This window comes from Orussus abietinus, unplaced genomic scaffold (genome assembly GCF_000612105.2).
Source record: "Orussus abietinus isolate OABI.00-Male unplaced genomic scaffold, Oabi_2.0 scaffold8, whole genome shotgun sequence".
Lineage (NCBI taxonomy): Eukaryota > Metazoa > Arthropoda > Insecta > Hymenoptera > Orussidae > Orussus > Orussus abietinus.
In genome coordinates this window covers 1065347-1087404 of record NW_019395997.1, presented here as the reverse complement: position 1 = coordinate 1087404, position 22058 = coordinate 1065347, and the positions used below count along the sequence as shown (strand labels likewise).

Here is a 22058-nt window from a genome sequence, read left to right as displayed (position 1 = left end):
GAGTTTCGGAACGCAGTTTAAAGTAGAGAGAAGCAGAGAGTGTTCATAGTATATTTTTTTTCAACCTTCGAAATTCCCGCCATCCATCAACTAAGCGATGAAGCTGGTTCACATTCACTCATTTTTCACATTTTCGCTCAATTTGCTTTACGTAATAGACCCCGAGGAGGATCCCTGAATTGGGCCGCCATTGGGGGTATCAGGTGGCAAGTGCGATAGCCGTCCATATCCTCCACCTGGGGGCAGCACAGGTCGCGATCGCGCAATCCTGCCCGTGCGCAATCTCCCAACTCATCTCTGGTTCAGTTGCGAAATTGTTTACAGGAGTGAACGTGCTAGTGCTACTACTGTCATGGAGTGAGGTGTCGTTTTATGCCCGCGACCACTTGTTTTTTTTTAGTTTTTGTATATTTTTACATTTCTATTAGATGGATTTAGTGTGATTCGAGGGAACCGCGGAAATTTCCCCGCGGTGTTTTATGCGTCGTCGGTTTTACAGCGAGTCAAGATGCTCCGGGTTGTGTCACTGGTCGCATGCATTTTCCTGACTTCGGGTCTAACCTTATCCGTGAAAAGAACAGATAAAGTGGATAAAATAACTGCGACTAACAGTTCGTCAAATCTCTCGCAGCAGCCCAGAGTTTTAGCCTTTTCCGAAGGCCAGAGCGTACCGGTTCAGCGAGACCCGTCGCCGATGACTTTCACCTCTAACCCGACAATCGAGAGAGACTGCTCTGTAAGCCGAAACTTTCTCTCATTATCTCGTTCTGCTAATGTTCTATTCTCTATGATCTCATTTTTTATCTGGATGTTGGGTTAGATCGATAAACCTGCAATGTTTTAATTTTAGGATGGTGCCACGATCGCTTCTACCATGACACCATGCAACGATAGCTTACTTAAGTCAAACCGCAATATTTCTACCACTGCAGTTGGATTATCTAAAGGATTGACAGCTGTTGCCGAAGGCGTTCAATTATCGTTTGATGGTTTGTCACTTAGTGAAAAGGACAGTGTCCCTAAAGTAAGGAATGCCAACCCTGCCGTTGTTCCGAGAAAAGGTGTGTTTCCAAATCCAGGTTTGGGTCCTGAGAATTACAGCTTCAATGGAAGTGCACCGATTAAAGTGAACTCAACCGATCCAATCCAACGTAGTGATGCGAACTCGACTAATTCTATACATAATCTGAAGTCGAATGTTTTTAATAGTACGTTACTTCCAAGTAAGGGAAACGTATCGACTAACTTAAATGCACAAGACCACAAGGATCTAAACATTGCTGTAATTCCGGTTAATAATGCGGATAATCGTTCTTTGCCATTATCCACGCCTGCAACTACGAAGGTGCCGAAGAAGCACAAACCAAAGCCGACTGTGACAATTGGTGAAGCTGACATCGACAAGCCAATACCAGCTTCACCTACAAAGAGTCCACCGTTAGGAATGCCACGGAAAATCGATTATATCGTGCCAGTTGTTATAACAATATTGGCTGTACCATTGTTAGGCGTAGCAATGTTCATTTTGTATAAGAGAGGTAGAGACTGTTGGGACAAGCGGCACTACAGACGAATGGATTTTCTAATCGATGGGATGTATAATGATTAACATCGATTTAACGCGACTTCTACAAATACGTGTGAACTACATGCCTGCATAAGAGATTTGCGAATGAGGTGTAATGCTCATCACTTGTACATTACCTTTACTTGTTAATAGGCATGTTTGTAATGTACTATAGGATACTCGAGTACTATAGGAACCTTTGAGTTTGCTTGTGCGCGTATTCAATTAAATTGTTCATTAGAATCGGGATGAGCGCCAAGCAGTGATTGGCAAAACACTGTAAAGAATTGACACCATTTTTAGCAAGATACGTACAAAGAAGTTTAATTTGTAAAACTTCTTTGCTATCAATTTTTATATATACGTACGTGAAGTCAAATTATTTTCATAATTGAGGGAACTACAGTCACATTTACACGCATTTATATTGTATTATATTATATTTTATTTCAATGACACACGGATATGTCAGCATTTAAGGCAACTAAGTTTTCTTGATATCGCAATATGACCTTTTTGCAGTGTCGATAGTAAGCCAGGATTTCTTTCCTAAATAGCTTGTCAGGTGATGCGACTGACAGGTCTGAGAAATTATTTGAGAAAATAAAACGGTAGAAATATTGGCAAATTCCAGAACCCGCAGGTCAAAAGAACACTACGAAAGTAGATTGCCGAATTATTTCGAACTGTAGCATTCTTGCATCTGTGATTATCTAGGAAATCGCTACCGAATAAGAACGGTGTCATAACGATACGTAGACGCAATCTAATTGCTAAATCATTGATTCGTAAACGAAACCAAAGAGTGTAATTATCTTAATGCTTTCAGACAGATGGTGATATCTAACCAGTCGCATGGCACGTCACTGTCACTCGATGTACCACTACAATTACATTTTGCGATTATAGGACACTGTTACTTGCGCATTTGTTAAAACGTGCTCCTAGAATGTCTTTGCGAATACAAAACGGATTGTGTGAAAACTATCGACGGTCTAGTGCTTTAGAGAGTAAAACGTTACAAGGGTCGATTGACTACTCTCGGTTGTAACATTTGAGGGCCTATATTTTCTTGACATGTAAGTAACGATAAAGCAATAACTCTAATTATTTTTGTACTCCTACATAATGAGAGAAGAGAGAAAAGGAACATTGTTAAATGCAATACAAAGGGTGCAGTACGCATAACCGCATGTTGTGTAACCTCTGAGAAGAGAACTAAAGTAACTCGATTTCTCGTGCGTGTTTGTCCAAGTTTTTATTAATAAGCCTTTTCACTTAGGTACATAAACGCAGTGATACTAGCAGTACGCGTTAATCACAAGTTCCACATCCGTTGGTTCCACCGTTACGTAGAAGATGCCACGTAACGTAGATCGCGTTGAAAAAGTTAATTTCTCGACATTTGCGTCCGACGTTCCGTAAACAAGGACAGTTGGTTGCATTCTTGAAAATGCTTACGAGCATCGTCCGCTGTCGTCGTTTTGGTCGGACTTAAAAGTTAGGTTAATGCACCTTCCGAGTCATTCTCTCGGTGTGAGTTGATTTTCGGTATCGGTACACTCACGAAGTCGGTCTTACGAATTCTAAATATCGGTGTCAAGCCGCGAATGTTTTATTCTCTGCTTTCTACCCGCTAGGACGACGCGTACGTGTCCGAAATAAAGAATCTACACGCGTGGTCGAAACCTGTCACCACTAACCTCTTCGCTACGCGTGGAACGAAAATACAAATATAAAAATAGTGAATATATGTTGAGTTATCTTCGCGTCGATGTTGCAATTTCCATCGTATAACGCAATTGTGTAAAAGGATACGGAGATACCAGTTGATCGTTCGATCTCTTTCAGAGCAGCAGTGTCAAGCTGCATCTCTCTGGAACGATCGTCCCAAACCGTTGGAATAGATTTGTTCGAAAGTAAAGTACTTCAGACACAAACTCTGCTTTCATTTTCCTTTGGAGAATAAATAGAAGACATTGCGAATAAATTTCTTCCACATGGCCTTGAGACGGTCTCAAAAGATTCGATTCTTTGATCGTTCCTAGAATCTCCATGGGTCTCCTGAAAGGGGAGCTAGAATCTTGTTCCATCGGTGTCTTCGGTAGAAACTTAACAAAGTAACTTAGTTCTCAGGTAACGAGAGGACCTTCGGATGGCGATCCAGTTGAGAGTACCGCCTTCAGAAACTCCGCTCTACTTGGATTTGTATTTAACCTCGTCAGGGAATGCCTCTCTGGGGGGAACGAGGCTCAACATCATAACGTGTCGCGAATACGCCCGAGAATTCCGAAACTGAGTGTCCGTTCCATGGATTCGGTCCAAGACACCGAGCACTCCATAGCACTGAGTGAATCTAAAACATACATGTCACTTTATTGTCTTTTGATCAAGAAAAAAAAAAAAAAGTAGCCGATCAATGGCCAAGTCTTACTTAAGATGGTGGAAGTCGTGAGCCTCTGGAGAGGGAAAGAATGGCAGGTGATAACCAGAGTGTGCATTCAGGGTAGAAAGAATTGCCAATGAGAACCACAACCAAGCTGTTGCTACATGAGACCCCATGATGAAGACACCCAGAAAGGGTGGAAGGAGGTTCGAGCCAATGTGCTCCAGAGGATGGCAGTATAAAGCCGATACTGCAATTGGTGCTGTCCACTGGTGGTGCTGTTTGTGAATACGTTTATACAGGTATCGGCTGTGAAGCAATCTGAAATGTCACGGGGGAAATTTGTTCAATCGGTCGACTTATAATTTTCTCTGTCATAACTTTATACTACTGCAGGATAGTGCGGAACATTTTCCAGATTAAAGTGGTACCTGTGAGAATAGTAGAATCCGATCTCCTCGCAGAGGATGTGGATTGCTATTTCTGCGAGAACCCAATGGAAAGTGGGAAGCTCCCTCACAGGAGGATATCCACGCCACTCCATGCATAAGTAGCTACAGTATCCCAGGGGAAGGCCCACGACGATCTGATTGAAGAGAACCCAACCAATGACTTTGCAAAGCTCCTTTGTGTCCACTGGCTCATTGGTACCAGGCTGGATTTTGTATCGGCGAAGGACAGCAGGCCGATTGGTCACGTCAAGAATTGTATATATCCCTCCGATCACCCAGTAGACGACTAGGGTCCACCACGTCGAACCTCCAAGAAGAAAGCCATTTTAATTACCACCACATCTTTCATTTTTAGTTATTCGTGAGACTAGATTAATTTACAAGACGCCTCAGTTTTAATTGGAATTTTTATGAAAGTAAAAGGATGTCTCTTGGCTCACCATAAACCCAGAGTTTGACAGAATCATCACCGATTGTATTCAAGAGTCTGTCCCATTGAGCCTGCCAAAAGTCACCCGATGCTCCCCAGAACCTCTGCAAGTGCCTGGAAGATCGTTGATAGTAAGAAACCACATTTTTCAGGCTTTTACAAATGGACACAAATTTAGTTTTCCTTGACATATAAATATAAAATCAATTTCACCATGTGAGGGAATTGCAGACTGCAGCAAATCCAATAACAATGGTGCCGATGACAAACAGAACGCTCCGTAAACTCGAAAGTAACGTTCCACTGTTTGGTGTCTGGTTTTCATTTTGACCTCGGCTTTGAGTTTGACTACGGCTTTTGCCTGAACTGCTACTTGGACCACCGATTGCTGCAATAAGAGGAAAGAATGATTATCTGTTTAAATTAAATTCTATTTTTTTTTTTTTCTGTTTTGCAAACAGAAAGATATGTCGATTCATGAGTCTACCACCGTAAAAATTAATATGACAATATTCTCTTTGCTCTATCAATAAGTGGAGCGACCTTCGCTTTAAGTGCATTGTGATAAAAAATATAACATGACGTTTATTGTCTGACAAACTAAGGAAATCAGCAGATACGAATGAGAGAGATAACAATCGATACGCACTATACAAATAAAAGTAATGTCGCATAGTGGTTTGCTCACACTTTGTCTTTGGTTATCAATTTACAAGAACAAAGACGTTGAAATTTTCCCGACTGGCTGAATCCCGTGGTTGTTTGTACATAATTTATTTTCTTCTTTTGGATGAATTTCAGTAACTGTGATTTGGTAGGAGAACCGATAACCCTTCTGTTATCTGTTTGTTCTGACAATTTTTGCCTTGCTTCCTATGACGTACCGCATCATGGTCAAGGTTCCTTGTTGACTTAATTCAAGGAAAACAAACAGAAAATGAACAAAGATACCCACTACTGCCTATCGTTAACAAATTTGATATTTCACAAGTTATTAACTAATTAACTGAGTAATTAAAAAATAATATCCTTAATTTTGGATTTGACAGGTGACAGCTGACAATTCGACGTCTGTCAGTTGATTTATTTCCCACCGGCCTAGACACGATTAAATTCGTTACTTTTTCAATGATTTCTTAATTTCAAAAAGGATCGCAAATGCATTTTCTTTGTCTTTAAGGGATATTTCGGGGAGAGAATAAACGGACGCTCGCGGCGAAGCGACACGTCGACGCGTCGGGTTCCTCCGAGGACTCAATTTCCACTTGACGTTTTTGCGCGTCTTGGGTAAGGTAAACGCCCATCCTTTCCGCCGTACCTTTGCACCGCGACTGCACCTCCATAACGGAATCCTGGATTGGGATTAAAGAAGTCCACAGCTCGGACGGGCCGATGACATTTGCTCCTCGCGTCGATAGATCAGCTCCGGAGAGTTCGGACGGGCTGGCGACCGCTCGCGACTGGGGAACACTGGGGAAATGCGCCGCAACCACCCACCACCAATGACAGCCGACGGAGCCGACTACCTTGCGACTGTATACGTGCCGAGTGCGGATATATACCTATATATTTCTACGAGCCGTTCGTAGTGCGTGAACCAACTATACCGGTGGCGAAACGAGTCAGGGGTCAACGGCACGGAGTTTCGAGATCCGAGCAAACGTCGCAGGAGAGTGAAATCGAACGGAGGATAGATGAATAGAGGCTGAATTCAAGAAGGAATTAGTTTTAAGTTTTCTGGAGACAATCGACGATACTCGGCGATCATTTAGAGGCGACGGAGTAGCTCCGTAAACGTCTGTCGTTCCGTTGGGTTCGCGTATCATGAGTCTTCTTTGTGGTTTGAATTTCCCCGCGTTTGGGCCGAGATGTCACGTGGGACGTCGCGCGAAACGCTTCTTCGGTTGGTCACGCGGTGGCGCCACGATCGGCGCAGAAGGCCTACGCGCATCTCGGCGATGAACGAAGCATTCTGCCCTCTCTTGTGTTATCAGCGATTCGTCCAACAACTTCCTGTCGGTTGACGGGTGGTTCCGGACTGAGGGGAGATATGGCTTTCCGTGGCCGAATTCTGTGAACTTTTATTTATGCACGTCCATCGTCGCTTCCGACTTTGAGAAAAATCGTCGCGTTCGTAGTTTCGCGTAGAGGAGGAGCGTTGTTGCCCCTGGAGACGGATCCGTCCCGGCGAGCCCGAGAGGCTCGACGAAATATGCGTGCCAGGAGCGACGTCTTTCCATCTTGACATTTTCGAACTTCTTCGACTCAAATACACAGGTTAGCGGTCGTTACCTTTAGTTTCTTCATGTTTATTTGATGAGGAACTCCTTAATTGTCTTTGAAACACGCACCGCAATGTTCTGCTCGGCCGCGTTTTCGCGTTTTTGATGTTCGCGTCGTATAACCTTACTTTCTTCGATTCCGTATCTTTCACCAATACGGTTACGTCATTTTGCCGCGTACTCGGGGTTTATCGGCGTCGGTATCGGTATTCCCTAATGGTACTCACTAGGTTCCGTGTCTGTAATTGCCACCGAAGCTTCCCCCGGATGACTAATTAAGTTAAGGTTAAGTTCATTTGCATTGCGCGTTGCAGTCCTTGCGAGTGCTATGTATAACTTTAGAGTATGTCATTGCTTTTAAATGTGGGGTAATTTAAGTTCTTGACCCGGGATCGAGTTTAGGATGTGGTCAAGGTCTGGAAGGGAACCGATCGGTGGAGGATACAATTCGTGACTTGTGAAGCCATTTGTTGTCCCTTCGAGTCGTACCGTTTTAAGAACCATTGGGTAAAGGAAGCACCTAAGCTATTCTTTAAAGATCCACTGCTTGCTACGCCCATGCTCGGTAAGCGGTCTGCAATAGACTGTGGAAATACCTACCTTCCATGCAAAACCTAATATAATTAGTTTACCCCAGACAAGGCCCTATCCAATTAGACACTGAAAAATGGGAACACTGGGTAACAAAGTGTTTAGACTTCGTAGGGAAACTTTCACTGCCATTGATTTATCGGAACGAAGCGTGGACAAGCCTTCCTATGTAATACTCGTGTGAAATACAATGAAGTGGTTTACCCTGCTTTTGTTTGCACAGTACGCGATGTGGAGCACATTGGGACAGCCTCCGGGGACGGAGGAAGAGGATCCACCTGAAGCTGCTGTTAGCGCAAAGCGGACATGCGAAAGAAACGAAAATCAGCTGGATACCCTGAGAGAAATTATGCTGAGAAACAAGGAGAGTCTAAAGAAAAAGGAAGAGGAGGTCCAGGTAGCTGTAGCTTAATCATAAGGTAATTGCCCTGCCTTTTTTCAAATTTACGATAACCGTATCATTTCCAGGAGTATGCCAGAAAACTGTCAAAAATTAAATCTAGAGCAAAACTGTCACGTCGCAATAAAGATGCAACTGCGTCATCTTCTGAAACAATGTCTAAGTCTAATATCGAGGTCTCCTCTTTGGAACCTGCAGATGTGGTTGACGATGTTAGCCAAGCAAAAACGCCTAAAGCAAAATCCTCTTTGTTGCAACGGAAGTTGGCAGAAAATAGGAAAATATTTGAGAAACGTAGTAAAGAGATGACAGAAAGTAAAAGAGCAGTGGAAGAAAAGGTGGAAGCGATCAGGCAACAGCTAGAAGAAAGAGATTTATCCTTGGTTGAGCTGCAGAAAGATTGGGTGCCTGGAACACCAGTTAAACCAGTGACGATTACTTCAGAGGTTAGCAATTAATTTAATCTTGTTAAGCAGTTATTGATGTAGTGAATTTCATAAATTATTGTTAATCGTGTTGCAGATCGTCACTCCAATGATGCAACTAAACCAAGTTCAAGATAAGGACAATAAAATTGCAGAATTGAGCAATAAAATTTTAGAACTGGAAGCCACGATCATAGACCTCCGGGAGAACTTGAAAGAAAAGGACTCTGTAATCGACTCGAAAACTAAAGCCGTTACCTTGATGTCTGCTGATTTATCGATGAAAGGTAAAACCACTTTGGACAAATTAGAGGATACCAAGGATGAAATGAGATCCATGCAGGAGCACTTTGTACTTTTGGAAACATCATTGAAAAGCAAAAATGACAATCTATTGGAACAACTGCTGGAGCGTGATAATCGAATATCCGAGCTAGAAGAAACAATTAAACGGTAGGTCGATGTACTATTTTATGCTCTTTCAAATTTAGTTTTTCTAGCAGTTTCTATTGTTTCATGGAAACTTTATTTAATGTTCAGGTTTGAACAACAATTGCAAGAGCAGAAACTGGCTGAAACTGCAAGTGCAGATTTCTCTCGTTCGACTATGGATACCTTAGCCGACACGAAGGAAGCTATGAAGTCTATGCAGGAGAATTTTGTCCTGATAGAAACGTCTCTAAAGTCGAAAATTGAGAACCTTCTCCAGCAGCTGCAGGATCGCGAGACCAGATTGACGGAAGCTGCGGAAAGGATATCGAAATTGGAAACAGGCACCAAAACAACCAAAGAACCAGTTGTCACCGAATTACACCATCGGTTGGATGAGGCAGAACGGAGTATCGAACAGCTACAGAACGAGAAGCACGAGTTACAGAAAATTATCGACGAGTCGCAGAGGAAAGTCTTGTCCACGGAACCTGTGCACACCAACGATTTAATAATTGAAAAGGACAACAGGATAGCTGAGCTAGAAAATTTAATAGAAGAACTGAAAAAGTCCAACCAGCTCCTGGAAGAGGAATCGACGTCCGAGTTGAAGAACCAAGTCGCCGAGTTATCAACGAGAAACGAGGATTATTCCAACAGAATAAACGAACTCGAGAAGCAGGTACATATCCTCGAAATCGAGAAGAACGACCTGGCGATGAAAGTGCCCTCCGAAGGTGAAGCCCTAGGAGAAAGTGAAAAAGTGATGCAACTCACTAAGGAGTTAGACGATCTTAATAAATCCATGATAAAATTGAAGGCACAGCACAAGGTTAAACTGAAGAATCTTCAGAAACAACTGGAGAGCTTCAAAATGGTAAGTTTTTGTTGGATTTTTAATTCGTATCGTAATGTATTGCCCATGTACTTTGACCCACTGATTACGAATAAGTTAGTGAAAATTGGCGCAAATGTTATCTTCAAGGTGAAAGTGATTGTTAATAACTTCTGCAAACTTTCACATTAAAATCGTTCAATGTTTTTTTCCATTTATTCAGCTATCCGATACGAATGCCGAACTGGTGACACTGGGCAACCAAGTGGCACTGCTGGAGGAGGAGAAAGGTAACCTTCAGCTGAGTCTGGTAGACTTTGACGAGCTTAAAGGTAGGAACCAGGACGGACTATTCTCTCGTGCCATCGTTATTAAATGTTAAACTTCTGCCATTCGATTCGACTCGCGATCTTCGTTTTTCCTTTTATTTTCTTCATTTTTATGTGACCGTTGTTCCACATTTTGACACTCAATGATTTTCTGACTAACGATTTACTTTCATCAAATGCTTCGGATTGAATCTGTGGTGACGTAAGTTCCTTAAATGGAAGAACAGTAAAGACGCACAAGTAGAAGACGTTTATTTTGAAAGACACATCGACACCTTACTCTATTAAATTTCCATCGATCGTGTGGATCTGAAATTTGACAGTCGTACTTATTGAACATCGAAGGCAGAACACGTTCATGCTTTTTGATGAGTTTTGGTGATGGATTCTTTTCTTCTTGAGATCGGTTGTACATGCCTATACATTAAGGTTTCCTTGAATACACTAATTTATTTCGTTACTGTGACCTCTTTTTTTTTTTTTGTAATACTTAGACGTAACATGGTACCTACTTTATTACTTGTCAAAGTTTGCTAAGATGTGGCTTTTAGTACGTAGAATGTTTAGACTGCGATTCATAATTGCTGGTCGTTTAGCTTGAGTGAAGTATTACAATTGTGTCGTATAACATTGTTACGTTGCATGACTTCAACCGAAAGGTATAAAATAATCGGAATTCTGTTTTAACGATTGACTTTGTGTTATCTTTTTTTTCTATTGCCTGAGGAAAGCATGATATCAGTTTTGAAACATTACGTAAAAATAATACCTCGTTTGATTATTTTATTATGTTTAGAGAGATTTACACTTATATATATTTTTTTTAATTCTTCCATTATGATGACTGTCAAGGCATCGGTATTAAATAATTTACTAAGTATGTGTATCAAACGTGCAAAAGTAATTCAGTTAATAATTTAATTGGCTGTAATAAACTAATAGCCATTAAAATGAGAGACCCTCTCCTATCCCAGTTCCTGTGACTCTAATTTTGTTAACGGTCCTTGATGGTATTTAAGAATATCTTTCATGGTCGATACTTTCTAATTGTAAATGCTTAATAAATAGACCATGCTTATCCCGTAATTAAATATTAATTAACATGTGAACAATATTGGGACGTTGTACACTGTGTGCAGCTTCTGCAGCAGATTGGCAGGATCGCATCGCAGATCTAGAGTCCAAGGTATCGACTCAAACTAAGGAGATCCAGGATCACATCGATGCCATCGCTACCCTGGAGAACCAAAAGTTAGATCTAATTCAAGGTACCATTTTATTATTTGAATTTCATGTAAAAAAATTTGCAATAATTTTATGTAAATTTCCTTCGAAGATTGTGCAATGATGACAGAACTCTGTGGTTGGTTTTCAGAACTCCACTCGGTGAAGCAGGAACTCTCCACCCTCGAGGCAGAAAACGCGGAGTCGGAGAACCTCCGGGTGATCGCCGAGATGAAGGTCGTCGAACTCGAAGAGCAGATCGAGTCCTTGATGAGGTCGGCCAGCACGAATAAGCAGACGGAGTCCAATGCCGAAGAGCTGTCGAAGAAGGTCGAGGCTCTGGCCAGAGAAAATCAGGAACTCCTGGACAAGCTGGCCAAACTGGAAGAAAAAGGAACTTCGGATGCTGGATCTACGGAGTCTTTCGAAACCCTGCAGGACGCCGATAAGAACGAATTGCTGAGGAGGCTCGAAGAGCTGGCACAGAGGAACAACGACCTCGTCGCAAAGCTGAGCAACCTCGAGGAGAAACCTGGCTCAAATTGTGGCTCCACGGAGTCCTTCGAGACGATCCACGACGCCGACAAGACCGAGTTACTGAAGAGGGTCGAGGTGCTCTCCAGGGAGAACAACGACCTGCTGGCGAAGCTGACCAAATCCGAGGAGAAGGGCTCCTCGGACAGCGGATCCACGGAATCCTTCGAGCGGATCCCGGAACAGGACGGGAATTCGATGGTCGAGATGCTGACGAAGGAGAGCACCGAGTTGGTCTCGAAGCTCCTGGCATTGGAGCTGAGACTCGCGACTGGGAGCGGACGGGAAGGGTCGGAAGAGAGATCCGAGGTTGAGGGAACTCCTGGTGATCTTGAAGAACCCGGAGAAAAGGGAAGCGAGTCGATCGAGGATGGCAACGAACCTCAGGGTCGGGAACCGGAATCATCAGGGGAGAGCAACGTCGAGGCGAAGGTCAGATTCCTGAAGGAGAGAAACGAGGAGCTGAAGAACAGGTTACTGAGCCTGCAGGAGTTGCCGAACGTTGGTACTGCAGACGGTCTCAGGATCGAACCTCGCGGACCGGAGGAGAGGACGGAATTTCTGACGAAGGTCAAGGAGTTGGAGGATACGAATGAGAAATTGCAGGAGGAGCTCAACGCGATGATTCGGGAGAAGGAAGAGCTGTCCGCGAAGGTCGATCGTCTGCAGAGAGATCTGACGAAGCTGGAGAAGGAATCCTTGCAGCAAGGACAACCGGGGGAGACTAAAGAAACATCCTCGCAGGCATCCGAAGATCCGGCTAAAAATTCGGAGATGGAATCTTCGATCAAAATAGCTTCTTTGGAGGATGAGCTAACGGAATGCAGAAGGGTGATCTCGGAACGGAACGCCATCATCGAGGAGATTAAGCTGAAGCTCCTGGAGCAGGAGGAGGAACTTAGAATAAAGAGAAGTCTAATATCCGACCAACAGGAAGCCGAAAAGACCGAGGAGGACTCGAGGAACGAGCTCGAAGACCACTTGAACGTAATTGAGGAATGGAAATCAAAGTGCGCTCAGATGGAGGAGAGGATAAGTGTTCTCGAGGCCGGTAATCGATCCATGGAAGAGGAACTCAAGACTTTGAGGGAAGGAAGGGAGCGTCTCGAGAGTCTGGAGACCCTGAAGAAGGATTTGGAGGACACCCTGGCGAACCTCGGGGTCAAAGAAGACCAGGTGTCCTCGTTGAAGGCCGAGGTCCAGAAGAGAGACGAGGAACTCGCGGAGGCTCTCTCGAGGCTCCAGAACGAAACCGTCAAGAACGACGACCTGCTCTTCGAGCTGGACATCCTGAAGACCGAGCTTCGTCAGAAGGAGTTCATAATGACCCTTGCCGTGGACGAGATACGAAGCCTGAAAAATCCTCCTCCCGGGGAGGAGTCCTCGTCCCGGGTGCACACTCTGGAGGACGCGGCCCTCGAGTCCAACGAACTGATCCAGCAGGTGGTTGAAATCGGAGCGACCTTGAAGGAGACCCGCGAGAGGCTGGAAGAGCGGGAGAAGGACACCTTCGACCTGCGCCATCGGTTGGACCGGCTAATCGAGAAGATCCGAGAGCTGGAGAACAGATTCGTCGATAAGGAGCGAGAGACGGAAGAGACCCTGAAGAGGACCAGGCTGGTGGAGGACCGACTTCGAGCGGCATTGGTCGGGAGATCCGAAGCCGAAGACAGGGTGCACCAGCTGGAATGGGGCCCGAAGGGCGAAGACGAGGGCGGGGAGGATTTCAGGCTCGAGTTGCGAGGCCAGATGGAGAGGCTGATGCTCAGGGTCAAGGAAGTGGAGACCGCGTTCTCCCAGAGGGAAGCGCAACTCGAGGAGGCCCGAAGTAAGTCGAGGAAACTGGAGGACGAGCTGAAGGAAGCGAAAGAATCGAAGTCCACGCGCGTCCGGGAACTCGAGGACATCCTGGAGAACAACGAGAGATTCACGCAGGACTTGAGGAACGAGCTGAGCGACGCCTACAAGATGATGGAGCAGCTGAAAGAGAAGCACTCGGAGGACGTCGCGATGCAGGGGAGCAGGTTGGAGGTGCTCATGGAAGAGGTGCAGGCGAAGAGCCAGGAGCTGGAGCGCGCGAATGCCGAACTCGAGGAGAGGATCCCGTTGAGCACCAAGGTCGAACTGGAGGCCAGGGTTCGAGAACTGGAAGCCACGGTCGCGGACCTCGAAGAGAAACTCGTCGAGGCGAACGAGAAGTCCAGGGCCCAGCGAGACAAGATGATAAGGATAGCGGCGAACCTGAAGAAGAAGGCGGCGGATTTGCAGGACCTTGAGTCCCGAGCCAAGGAACTCGAGGAGAGGTACGCGACCGAGAAGGAAGAGAAGGAGACCTTGAATTCGAGGATCCAGGACCTGGAGCGACGAGCCGACGACCTGGAAGGTAGGTACGCCCTGGAGAAGCAGGAAAAGGAAGCCTTGAACCTGAAGATAGAGGAGGAGAGGAGGACCTTCGAAGCCTCGGCTATGGAGGAGGAGACCCTGAAGGGGCGGCTGAGAGAGACGGAAACCGCTCTTCTCGAGCGGGACAACAAACTCGCCGACCTCGAAGAAAAGCTTCTGCAGGCCAGAAACGAGACCACGAACGCGCTGGAGACGGTCGAGGCCTTGACGAACGAGGTCAACGGATCCAAGGAGAAGATCGCCCTGCTGATGGACCAGGTCACCGGGATGGGAGAAGAGATAGGCGAGCTGAGGAGCAGGCTGGAAGCGAGATCGGCCGAGGTCGAGGTGGAGAGGTCTCGAAAGGAAGCCCTTGCCGTTGAGCTCGAGTCCTACAGATCGAGCCTCGTCGAAAGGGAAGCCAAGGATCAGGAAGCTCTGGACGAGGCCAAGGAGAACGCCCGCGAGCTCAGCGTCAGGATGGACGTCATGGAGAAGGAGTACGTCGAGCAGCTCGCCCAGATCCAGCAGCTGAGGACGGAGAACGGTCTGTTGTCCTCGAAGGAGACGCAGATCGTCGAGAAGCTGGAGAACGTCGAGAAAGAGTCGGAGGAACGAAGAGTCCTGCTCGACCAGCTACGACTGGAGAACGCGGGCCTCCTGGAGAGGCTGGAGGTAAGCCTGAACTCCTCGGCAAGGTTGGAGGACCTTGAAGTACAATATCAAGACAAGGAGAAGGAAGCCCAGGAACTGAGGATTTCCCTGCTAGAGCTGAAGATGGATAACGAGAGACTTCTAGCGAGGCAGGAGAACGACGAAAAGAAGGCGGAAGAGCAAGAAATCCTCATCGACCAGCTGCGACTGGAGATCGTCGAACTCTCGAAGAGGTTGCAAGAGGCGAGTCTGAACGCCTCGGCAAAGGTCGAGGACCTTGAAGAACGATGTCGAGCTAAGGAGAAGGAAGTCGAAGAGCACAGGCTTCTTCTCGAGGAGCTGAAGTTGGAGAACTCGAGGTTGCTGGAGAAGCTGGAGACCTCCCCGAAGGATTCCAGGCTCGGCACCTCTTCTGGAGAGGAGATGGATGCCGAAGAGGGGCTCGAGGTTATCCAGGTCAGGGGGTCGGGACCCTGCGAACACTGCGATCGATGCCAGACCGCGATCCAAGCATTGGAGGCCAAGCTCCAGGAAAGGGATGCCGAAATCGAGAACCTCGACAACGAACTGGCGAATTCAATTGGAAATTTCGTTCATATGAGGGAGACCTTGAGGTTCAACGATATGATGAACAACCAGCCCGGGTCTCAAGGTCGAGTCGACGAGTCCTACAACCAGTTGCTGTATCAGCACGACATGCTCACTGCCAGCAACGAGGAGATCAAGCAAAAGCTCAACGAGACCGTCAGGGAGAACAAGGAACTGGCAGAGAAGATCAACAGCTTGCAGTCCTTGAACTTCATCCTCCAGGATAGAATAGGCTCCCTGGAAGAGGAGCTGGCTCGCCAGGGAGTTCAAGACCCGACTCAGGATTTAGGAACGCCAAACCCAGGACCCGTCGACCTCGAAGAAGCCAAACATCCAGAGAAGTCCGCACTCGACTTCGAAGGACTGTCCGTCGAACTCAACAGGGTCAACGCGTTAAAGGAGGACCTGGAGAACGAGGTTTCCAGGTTGAAGACGGAAGTCGATTCCTGGCAAAAGAGGAGTTTCGATCTGCAATCGGATCTTGAGGAGAGGCGAACCGAAGTCGAGGACCTGAAGAAGAAGGCAAAGGAGCTGTCCTCCAAGGAAGGAAGAGAAGGAACCGCCACCAAGAAGGAGCCTCCGCTGTTCGATGCTGCCAAGGTCTTCGGGTTCTCCACCGAGGTGGACTCGAGCCTGGAAGAGGACGTGTCGAGGCTGAAGGACCTTTTGAACAGGAAGCAGGAAGAGAACGAGAGGCTGACCAGGCTGTTGGGTGCCGCGAAACGTCGAGTTTCCTCGCAGAGACAATGTCTGGATTGTGCGGTCTCGACGGACGCCCCGGAGAACGCCTGGGCGATGCTGAAGAGCCACCTTGACGAGACGGACAGACTTTTGGACTCGGCAAGCCTCGAACCCGGTCAGGAGACGACACGAGAGTCGGACTCCCCGGAATTGGCAGCCTTGGTCGCAGCGAAGGACGAAGTGATTCGGTCCTTGGATGCGGAATTGGCTGCTCTTCAGGGTGAGGTACGGTCCGTGACGTCTTCGAGGGACGACTTGAAAGACCTCTTGGAGGCAAAGAGCGCCTTGATTTCTAAGCTGGAGAACGACAGGTCGGAGTGTCTCGCGGAGATCGACTGTCTGAAGTCCGAAAAGTCAGATCTGAACAGACTGCTCAACAGAATCCATATGATACTCGAGGAGAAGATCGGCGAGTTCCTGGGAACCACTTTATCTCCCGGTAGAGATGCATCCGCCCTGGAAAACCAAGTCGGTCGAGTGGTGTCCGAGCTTCGTCAGCTGCTGGTCGAGAAGGAGGAGCATCTCGTCTCCCAGGCTGCCCTGAAGAGCAGGATCCAGCAGTTGGAGAACCAGGTCCAGGAGACCGAGGACCTTGGACGAGTCCACGAACTCCAGGAAAGGGCGAGTAAGGTTCTTAGAGAGCGGGACATTCTGCAGCTGCAGGTGAACGAGCTGACGAGGTCGCTGGAGGATCTGAGGAAGCAGCTGGAGGAGGTCTTCAGGGAGAGAAACGAGCTCAAGGAAAAGGTCAAGGGCCTCTCTCGAGTCCTGGATGACCTCGAAAGGAAGCCAATCGATGGACGCGGAGACGTTGCCGAAACTAGGACCATCGAAGTTGAAGAACGGCCGACAGAAGTCGTCGAGGAGGTTCTTGCGAAGTCTTCAGGGTGGGACGAGTCCGCTGGAGCGATGGACGAAGAGGAACCGTGGGGCTGGAACGCCGATGAGGTAAAATTGATGGATGATAGTCAATTCGTAGGTGGTCCTCTCGTTCCCAGCACGGAGGTGCAGCTGCAGACGAAGATAGCCGAACTCGAAGACCGGGTGAAGGACCTCGAAGCCGAGAAGGCCGTTCTCCAGGAGGAGAACGGCTTGGCGAAGGTCAGGAGCGGCAGGCTCGTCAAGAAGCTGAAGGAGTACAAGATCCAGGTTGAAGACCTGCAACAACAGCTAAAGGACCTGAGGTCTACTGGAAGTGGATGCGATCTCGACTCCGCCATTAGAGAGGAACTGGAATTGAACTTGAAGCGGCTGGAGGAGAGGCTGGCGGAGTCCAGGACAGAGATCACAATGTTGACCGTCGAGAAGGACTCCCTGGTGAATAGAATAGACGTCCTAGTGGCGGCTAACGAGGCTTTCGTCGAGGCCAAGGAGCGGCAGGACATGCAGGTCGAAGTCCTAGAGATCAGGAATAAAGAGCTAGCTGGGAAGGTGGAAACTCTGCAGCACAGGGTCCAAGAAATGGAGACCCTGATCAGGGTAGAGGACTCGGAAAACGGGTCCAAGGTTTCAGGGGATCTAGGAGAGCTCGGAGAGACTTGCAGGAGACTTCAGGACGAGGTCGACGATCTGAAGACCCAGATGGAGGCCCTAGCCGCGGAGAATGACCAGCTCAGGCATATCCTGGAAGAGAGGAGGAGCCGAAAGGTCGGGGGCCAGGAAGCCGAAGACCTGGCGAGGGAGAACGAGGACCTGAAGACCGGATTAAGAAATCTCTCAAGGGACTACGACCTCCTGAAGACGAAGTTCGAGGAGTTCCAGTTGGAGGCGAAGGGTGACCCCGGAGAAGTCCCTCGTTTCCAGGAGCTGGAGGAGGCGCTGAAGACCGAGGCAGAGAATTTACGCGAGGAAGTCGAGGCGCTAAAGTCCCTTGTGGCGGATCTTCAACATCAGCTGGAGAACGCCGTCCGGGAGAAGTCCAGCCTGGCTTCAATGTTAGAAGCCGAGAGAGAAGGTTTCCGGGAGGATTCGGAGTCCTTCGAAGCCAGGACCTCCGAGCTGGCCGACCAGCTGCGAGTGGTTCTCCAGGAGAAGGCCGAGTTGACCCTGAAGATCGAGCGACTCGAGCTGGAGGCCGAAGAGAAAATCTCCTCGTTGAACTCGAACCTGGCCGAGACGACGGAATTCTCGAATCTGCGAGTGCAGGAAGTCGCCGACCTCAGACAAGCGATCGGGGAATTATCGATCGGCGTTGATCAGAAGGACCAGGAGATCCTGAAACTGGGGGCCCTCCTCTCGGAGAGAGAAGACCAGCTCGCTCGTCTGCAGAGTCCAGAGAACCTGGAGGCGATCACGGAGAGGATCTCTAAGGACCTCGCCGAGAAGCACTCCTTCGAGATCCAGGAGAAGGATGTCAGGATCCAGGACCTGAGGAGGACGTTGGAGAACGCCGATCAAGAGCTCGACAATCTGAAAACCGCCATGGGCGTCCTGGAGAACTTTGCGAGGGACCAGGGCATCCAGGTCGAACAGAGGAACGCCGAGCTGATCTTCAAGGATCAGGAGCTCACGCGATACCTGGAGGAGCTCGAGAAAACCAGAGAAAAATTGGCTTGGTACCAGCAAGAGGCGCAGGTATTCAAAAACGAGCTGGACCTGGTGAATAATCTCTTGGACGAGGCGAGGTCGTCCGAGGAGGCCCTGAGGAAGAAGATAAAGAGCCTCGAGGAAGAACTCGGCGAGGCTCTAGAGAGGAGTCGGAATTTAGTCGAAGAGGTCGAACGACCTCACGATCAAAAGTCTTCGGAGGTCCTCGAGGTCGCTCCCAGGGCCAAGAGGGAAACCGGAGGACTCCCTCTCTTCAAAATGGGCGACGATTCCGGAGAGGTCGCGGAACTCCTCGAGCTCGTCGAGAAGCTGAAGACCGAGCTGATAGCCAAGGAGTCCGAGGTCGAACATCTCGAGTACGTGTTGAGCGAGAACGTCTACCCCAGAGTCATCCAGGAACTCCAGGACGACATCAATCGACTTTACAACGACAAAGTTCGACTGCAGGTAATTTATGATTCCTCCTTTCGAGGTTGGATTTACGCGAGGTAGGTTTCGACAGGTGCCGAGGCCCTGACCCGGTCTGCAGCCTTGAACTCGCGCAGGTCAGTGACCCGGCCACCTGTTGAGCCTGAACTCTCCCACGCTCCCGTGAATTTTCTCACGGTCGATCCCGCCCTTTCTCCCTTCGGGAGAAAATTGTAAAAGGACGGGTAGTGACGATTTTTCATTGATTTTCAGGAGCTTTTGGAGGACAGAGAGTGTCAACTGAAGATGCTCTCGGAGGAGAGGCAGAGAGAAAGCTCGACTCCTGGAGAGAAGGAGGAAACTCCGGACAGGGCCTTTGACCAAGAGATCGCCAGGTTGCAGGACCGACTGCGCGAGAAGGAAGATTATCTGGCCAGGATTACGAAGGAGAAGGAGGAGATCGCAACCTCGAAGAGCAGATTACAGGAGGAGAAAAGCCTCCTCCTGGAAGATCTCCGTTTAAGGGAGAACGACTTGGAGAACCTGCAGATCCAGGACGAGGAGGTGAAGCGGGATCTCGAAGAGAGGCTGAGAAGGAAGGACGAAGAACTCGAGCTCGCCAGGACCAAGTTACAGGAGGAAAGCATCGCGAAGGAGGCGGAACTCGCGAGGATCCTCGCCGAGAAGGACGACGTCCTCCTCAGGATCTCCAAAAAGAAGGAAGAGGAAATCGAAGCTTTGAAGATCCAGCTGCACGAGGAAACCGGAGCCTCGAAGACCCGCCTCGAATTGGAGAACGACCTCCTGGAGAACCTTCGTCTGCGAGAAAAGGACCTGGAGAATCTACGAATCCAGGCCGAAGAGTCCAGGCTCACCCTGGAGGAGACTCTTAGAAGGAAAGACGAGGAGCTGGAGCAGGTCCGTTTCCAGTTGGGGCAGGAAAATTCATCCAGGGAGGAAGAGCTGAGGAGCCTGAAGACCTCTCTCCGTGAGAGGGATCTGAGGATCGAGGAACTGCTGGCTCTCTCCGGGGAAGAGGCCAATCAACTCGCCGAACTCAGAGGCCTCGTGGAGGTCAGGGAGAACGAGGTCTCCCGCCTGAGAGAGGAGTTGGAGGCCAGGTCCCGGGAGCAAGAGTCCCTGAGAAGAATACTGAGGCACCAGGAGGCCTCGGGGGAGGAAACCGACGAGGCTGGCGGCGCCGTTGCAAACCCCACGGGCGAAACTTCCGGCGAACTCGACCTCGCTCTTCACATGCTCTATCAGAGGGACGTCAGGTGCGAGGAGCTGACCTTGGAGCTGATGCAGCTGTTGGAGGAGCGGGACACCCTCCAGTTACGGCTCTCCAACGCGATCAGGGTCAACGAAGAGCTAAGAAGGATGGTGCCCCCTGGATCCGAGAAAAAGGAGGGCGACCCCACCCCGGAGGACGAGCCCAGGGTGGAGACTCCCTCGCCCTCGAAGTCTCCCTCTTCAGGGCCAATAGAAATCGCCAAGGAGGCCATCGACGCGCCCATAGGCGAGGATAAGGCCGCGCTCGCCGAGAAGTACGTCTCCTTCGCTTTCCTTGCCCCTTTGATCCGTCCTCTTTTCTGGATACACTCTCCAGGTCGCGCGTTAAATCGGCGATACTTCTGAACTCTTTGGTAGCACCCGGCTAGGACCCCGTAGAGCTCCTGTAAAGGCCAGTTTTCCCCGTAGGCTATCGCAGTTGAAAAACGTCGGTCACACGAAGGACGTCAGGCTGAGGGACGATCGCGAGCTCAGGCACGTCCAGCAAATGTCTCTGCTTGCCAGGAAAGAGGCCCTGAGCAACCTGCCCCCCGAGGCCGCCGCCAGACTCGTCAACGCTAATTACACCCTCTGTACGTACTCCCTTCGCTTTCCCTTAAAGGTCTGCCGAGATCCTGAAAGTACTCCTCCAGTTAGAGTTCCGATAAACTCCTCGACTTCCATCTCCCTATCGTCATTGGTAAGAGTCGTTTATTTTTTCTTCAGCTCGAGACGTCCAGAGCCAGTCGAGCGTCCTGTTGAATTGGCTGAGGGGCAAGAGGTACGGTGTCGAAGAAATTAATCTCTGCACCTATCGATTCATTTTTTTTTTTGTAAATTATTTCATTTTAGTCCTTCTCGCAGCACGCCGAAGATAGTGCACATGTGATGGACGAGCAGAAGTGATCGTCGAGTGACTCTTGCCTCGTTGGTGCCGAAGGGGTCCAACTGCCGAGACCCCCCGCGATGACCTCGGGTCAGCCGAACCAGCTGAGCCAGTTGGAAGAAGGCCTAGAGGAGCTAGAGCGCGATCCTGAGGGCATCTTGCGCTGTACATAAAGTCGAGAACCGATTGTATCATAAGATCTTGCGGCATAGGGACGTCGGGGGCAAAGGCGGTTCGACGCCGTGGAAGCCTGGAGTCCTGTCGCTCCTTCCGAAGGATAGCGCGGAACAAAGAGAATTGTATATTTAGCTACTTTTTCTCGCAGGGTCTCGCGCAGGGTCGCCGGCCGAGATTCGTCCTCCAGGGTACTGGGGAGAAATAAATACGCTAGGAGAAGGGCTAGGGGATATAGGATGAGCCTGTATAAAGGTTTCTCGGGAGAGAAACCGAGCGATCGTCGACCGGTATTGCGAGATGTCGCGCGCCCTGGCCTCGCTAGAAAGTATTCGCCAGAGTAGAGCGTTCTTCGAGCGGTCCCGGGAATATGTTGGGACGGGCCGCTTTCGGGCCTTTTCTACGATAACCTGTCATCGTAAACGACGACGACTAAGTCGGGTCGGGGCATTTCAATATGTATGTACCGAAGAATGTATTTATATTGATTAAACTTAAAACAATTGACGAGGTCGCGGTACT

The 22058-nt window shown here is 48.6% G+C and overlaps 3 protein-coding genes across 7 annotated transcripts; 2 read left to right on the top strand and 1 right to left on the bottom strand.

The window, feature by feature from the left end:
• Nucleotides 1–296: 296 nt before the first annotated feature.
• On the top strand, nucleotides 297–2674 carry LOC105699353. The gene is made up of 2 exons (XM_012424263.2): nucleotides 297–736; nucleotides 851–2674. Exons 1-2 carry the CDS (start codon nucleotides 509–511, stop codon nucleotides 1607–1609), a joined length of 987 nt encoding a protein of 328 aa, XP_012279686.1. The 5' UTR covers nucleotides 297–508; the 3' UTR covers nucleotides 1610–2674.
• Nucleotides 2675–2806: 132 nt separating this feature from the next.
• LOC105699352 (fatty acid hydroxylase domain-containing protein 2) lies at nucleotides 2807–6316 on the bottom strand. 2 transcript variants are annotated; one of them, XM_012424261.2, is made up of 6 exons: nucleotides 6154–6316; nucleotides 5049–5223; nucleotides 4846–4949; nucleotides 4385–4712; nucleotides 4002–4274; nucleotides 2807–3923 (listed from the first exon to the last, which is right to left on the bottom strand). In XM_012424261.2, exons 1-6 carry the CDS (start codon nucleotides 6176–6178, stop codon nucleotides 3764–3766), a joined length of 1065 nt encoding a protein of 354 aa, XP_012279684.1. In that variant the 5' UTR covers nucleotides 6179–6316; the 3' UTR covers nucleotides 2807–3763. The 2 variants fall into 2 exon arrangements, with proteins under 2 accessions (XP_012279684.1, XP_012279685.1); XM_012424262.1 differs by lacking the exon at nucleotides 6154–6316 and adding an exon at nucleotides 5485–5592.
• A 675-nt stretch (nucleotides 6317–6991) lies between these two features.
• Nucleotides 6992–22043, top strand: LOC105699350 (golgin subfamily B member 1). 4 transcript variants are annotated; one of them, XM_012424259.2, is made up of 12 exons: nucleotides 6992–7112; nucleotides 7932–8105; nucleotides 8177–8554; nucleotides 8631–8986; nucleotides 9074–9839; nucleotides 10021–10087; nucleotides 11266–11394; nucleotides 11502–19243; nucleotides 19478–20751; nucleotides 20906–21069; nucleotides 21203–21257; nucleotides 21329–22043. In XM_012424259.2, exons 2-12 carry the CDS (start codon nucleotides 7938–7940, stop codon nucleotides 21363–21365), a joined length of 11136 nt encoding a protein of 3711 aa, XP_012279682.1. In that variant the 5' UTR covers nucleotides 6992–7112; nucleotides 7932–7937; the 3' UTR covers nucleotides 21366–22043. The 4 variants fall into 4 exon arrangements, with proteins under 4 accessions (XP_012279682.1, XP_012279680.1, XP_023289922.1 ...); XM_012424257.2 differs by having other exon boundaries at nucleotides 10021–10129; XM_023434154.1 differs by lacking the exon at nucleotides 6992–7112 and having other exon boundaries at nucleotides 7899–8105; nucleotides 10021–10129; nucleotides 21341–22043.
• Nucleotides 22044–22058: the final 15 nt, after the last annotated feature.

Bases quoted from the DNA above. Each gene is read 5' to 3' on its own strand.
- LOC105699353 (XM_012424263.2), top strand. From the start codon at position 509: ATGCTCCGGGTTGTGTCACTGGTCGCATGCATTTTCCTGACTTCGGGT. The intron at 737-850 runs GTAAGCCGAAAC...TTTTAATTTTAG, and splicing joins CAATCGAGAGAGACTGCTCT to GATGGTGCCACGATCGCTTC.
- LOC105699352 (XM_012424261.2), bottom strand. From the start codon at position 6,178: ATGGAGGTGCAGTCGCGGTGCAAAG. The intron at 4,950-5,048 runs GTGAAATTGATT...ACGATCTTCCAG, and splicing joins GTCTGCAATTCCCTCACATG to GCACTTGCAGAGGTTCTGGG. The intron at 4,713-4,845 runs GTGAGCCAAGAG...TTCTTCTTGGAG, and splicing joins TGTCAAACTCTGGGTTTATG to GTTCGACGTGGTGGACCCTA.
- LOC105699350 (XM_023434153.1), top strand. From the start codon at position 7,899: ATGAAGTGGTTTACCCTGCTTTTGTTTGCACAGTACGCGATGTGGAGC. The intron at 20,752-20,905 runs GTACGTCTCCTT...TTTTCCCCGTAG, and splicing joins AAGGCCGCGCTCGCCGAGAA to GCTATCGCAGTTGAAAAACG. The intron at 21,258-21,328 runs GTACGGTGTCGA...ATTTCATTTTAG, and splicing joins AATTGGCTGAGGGGCAAGAG to TCCTTCTCGCAGCACGCCGA.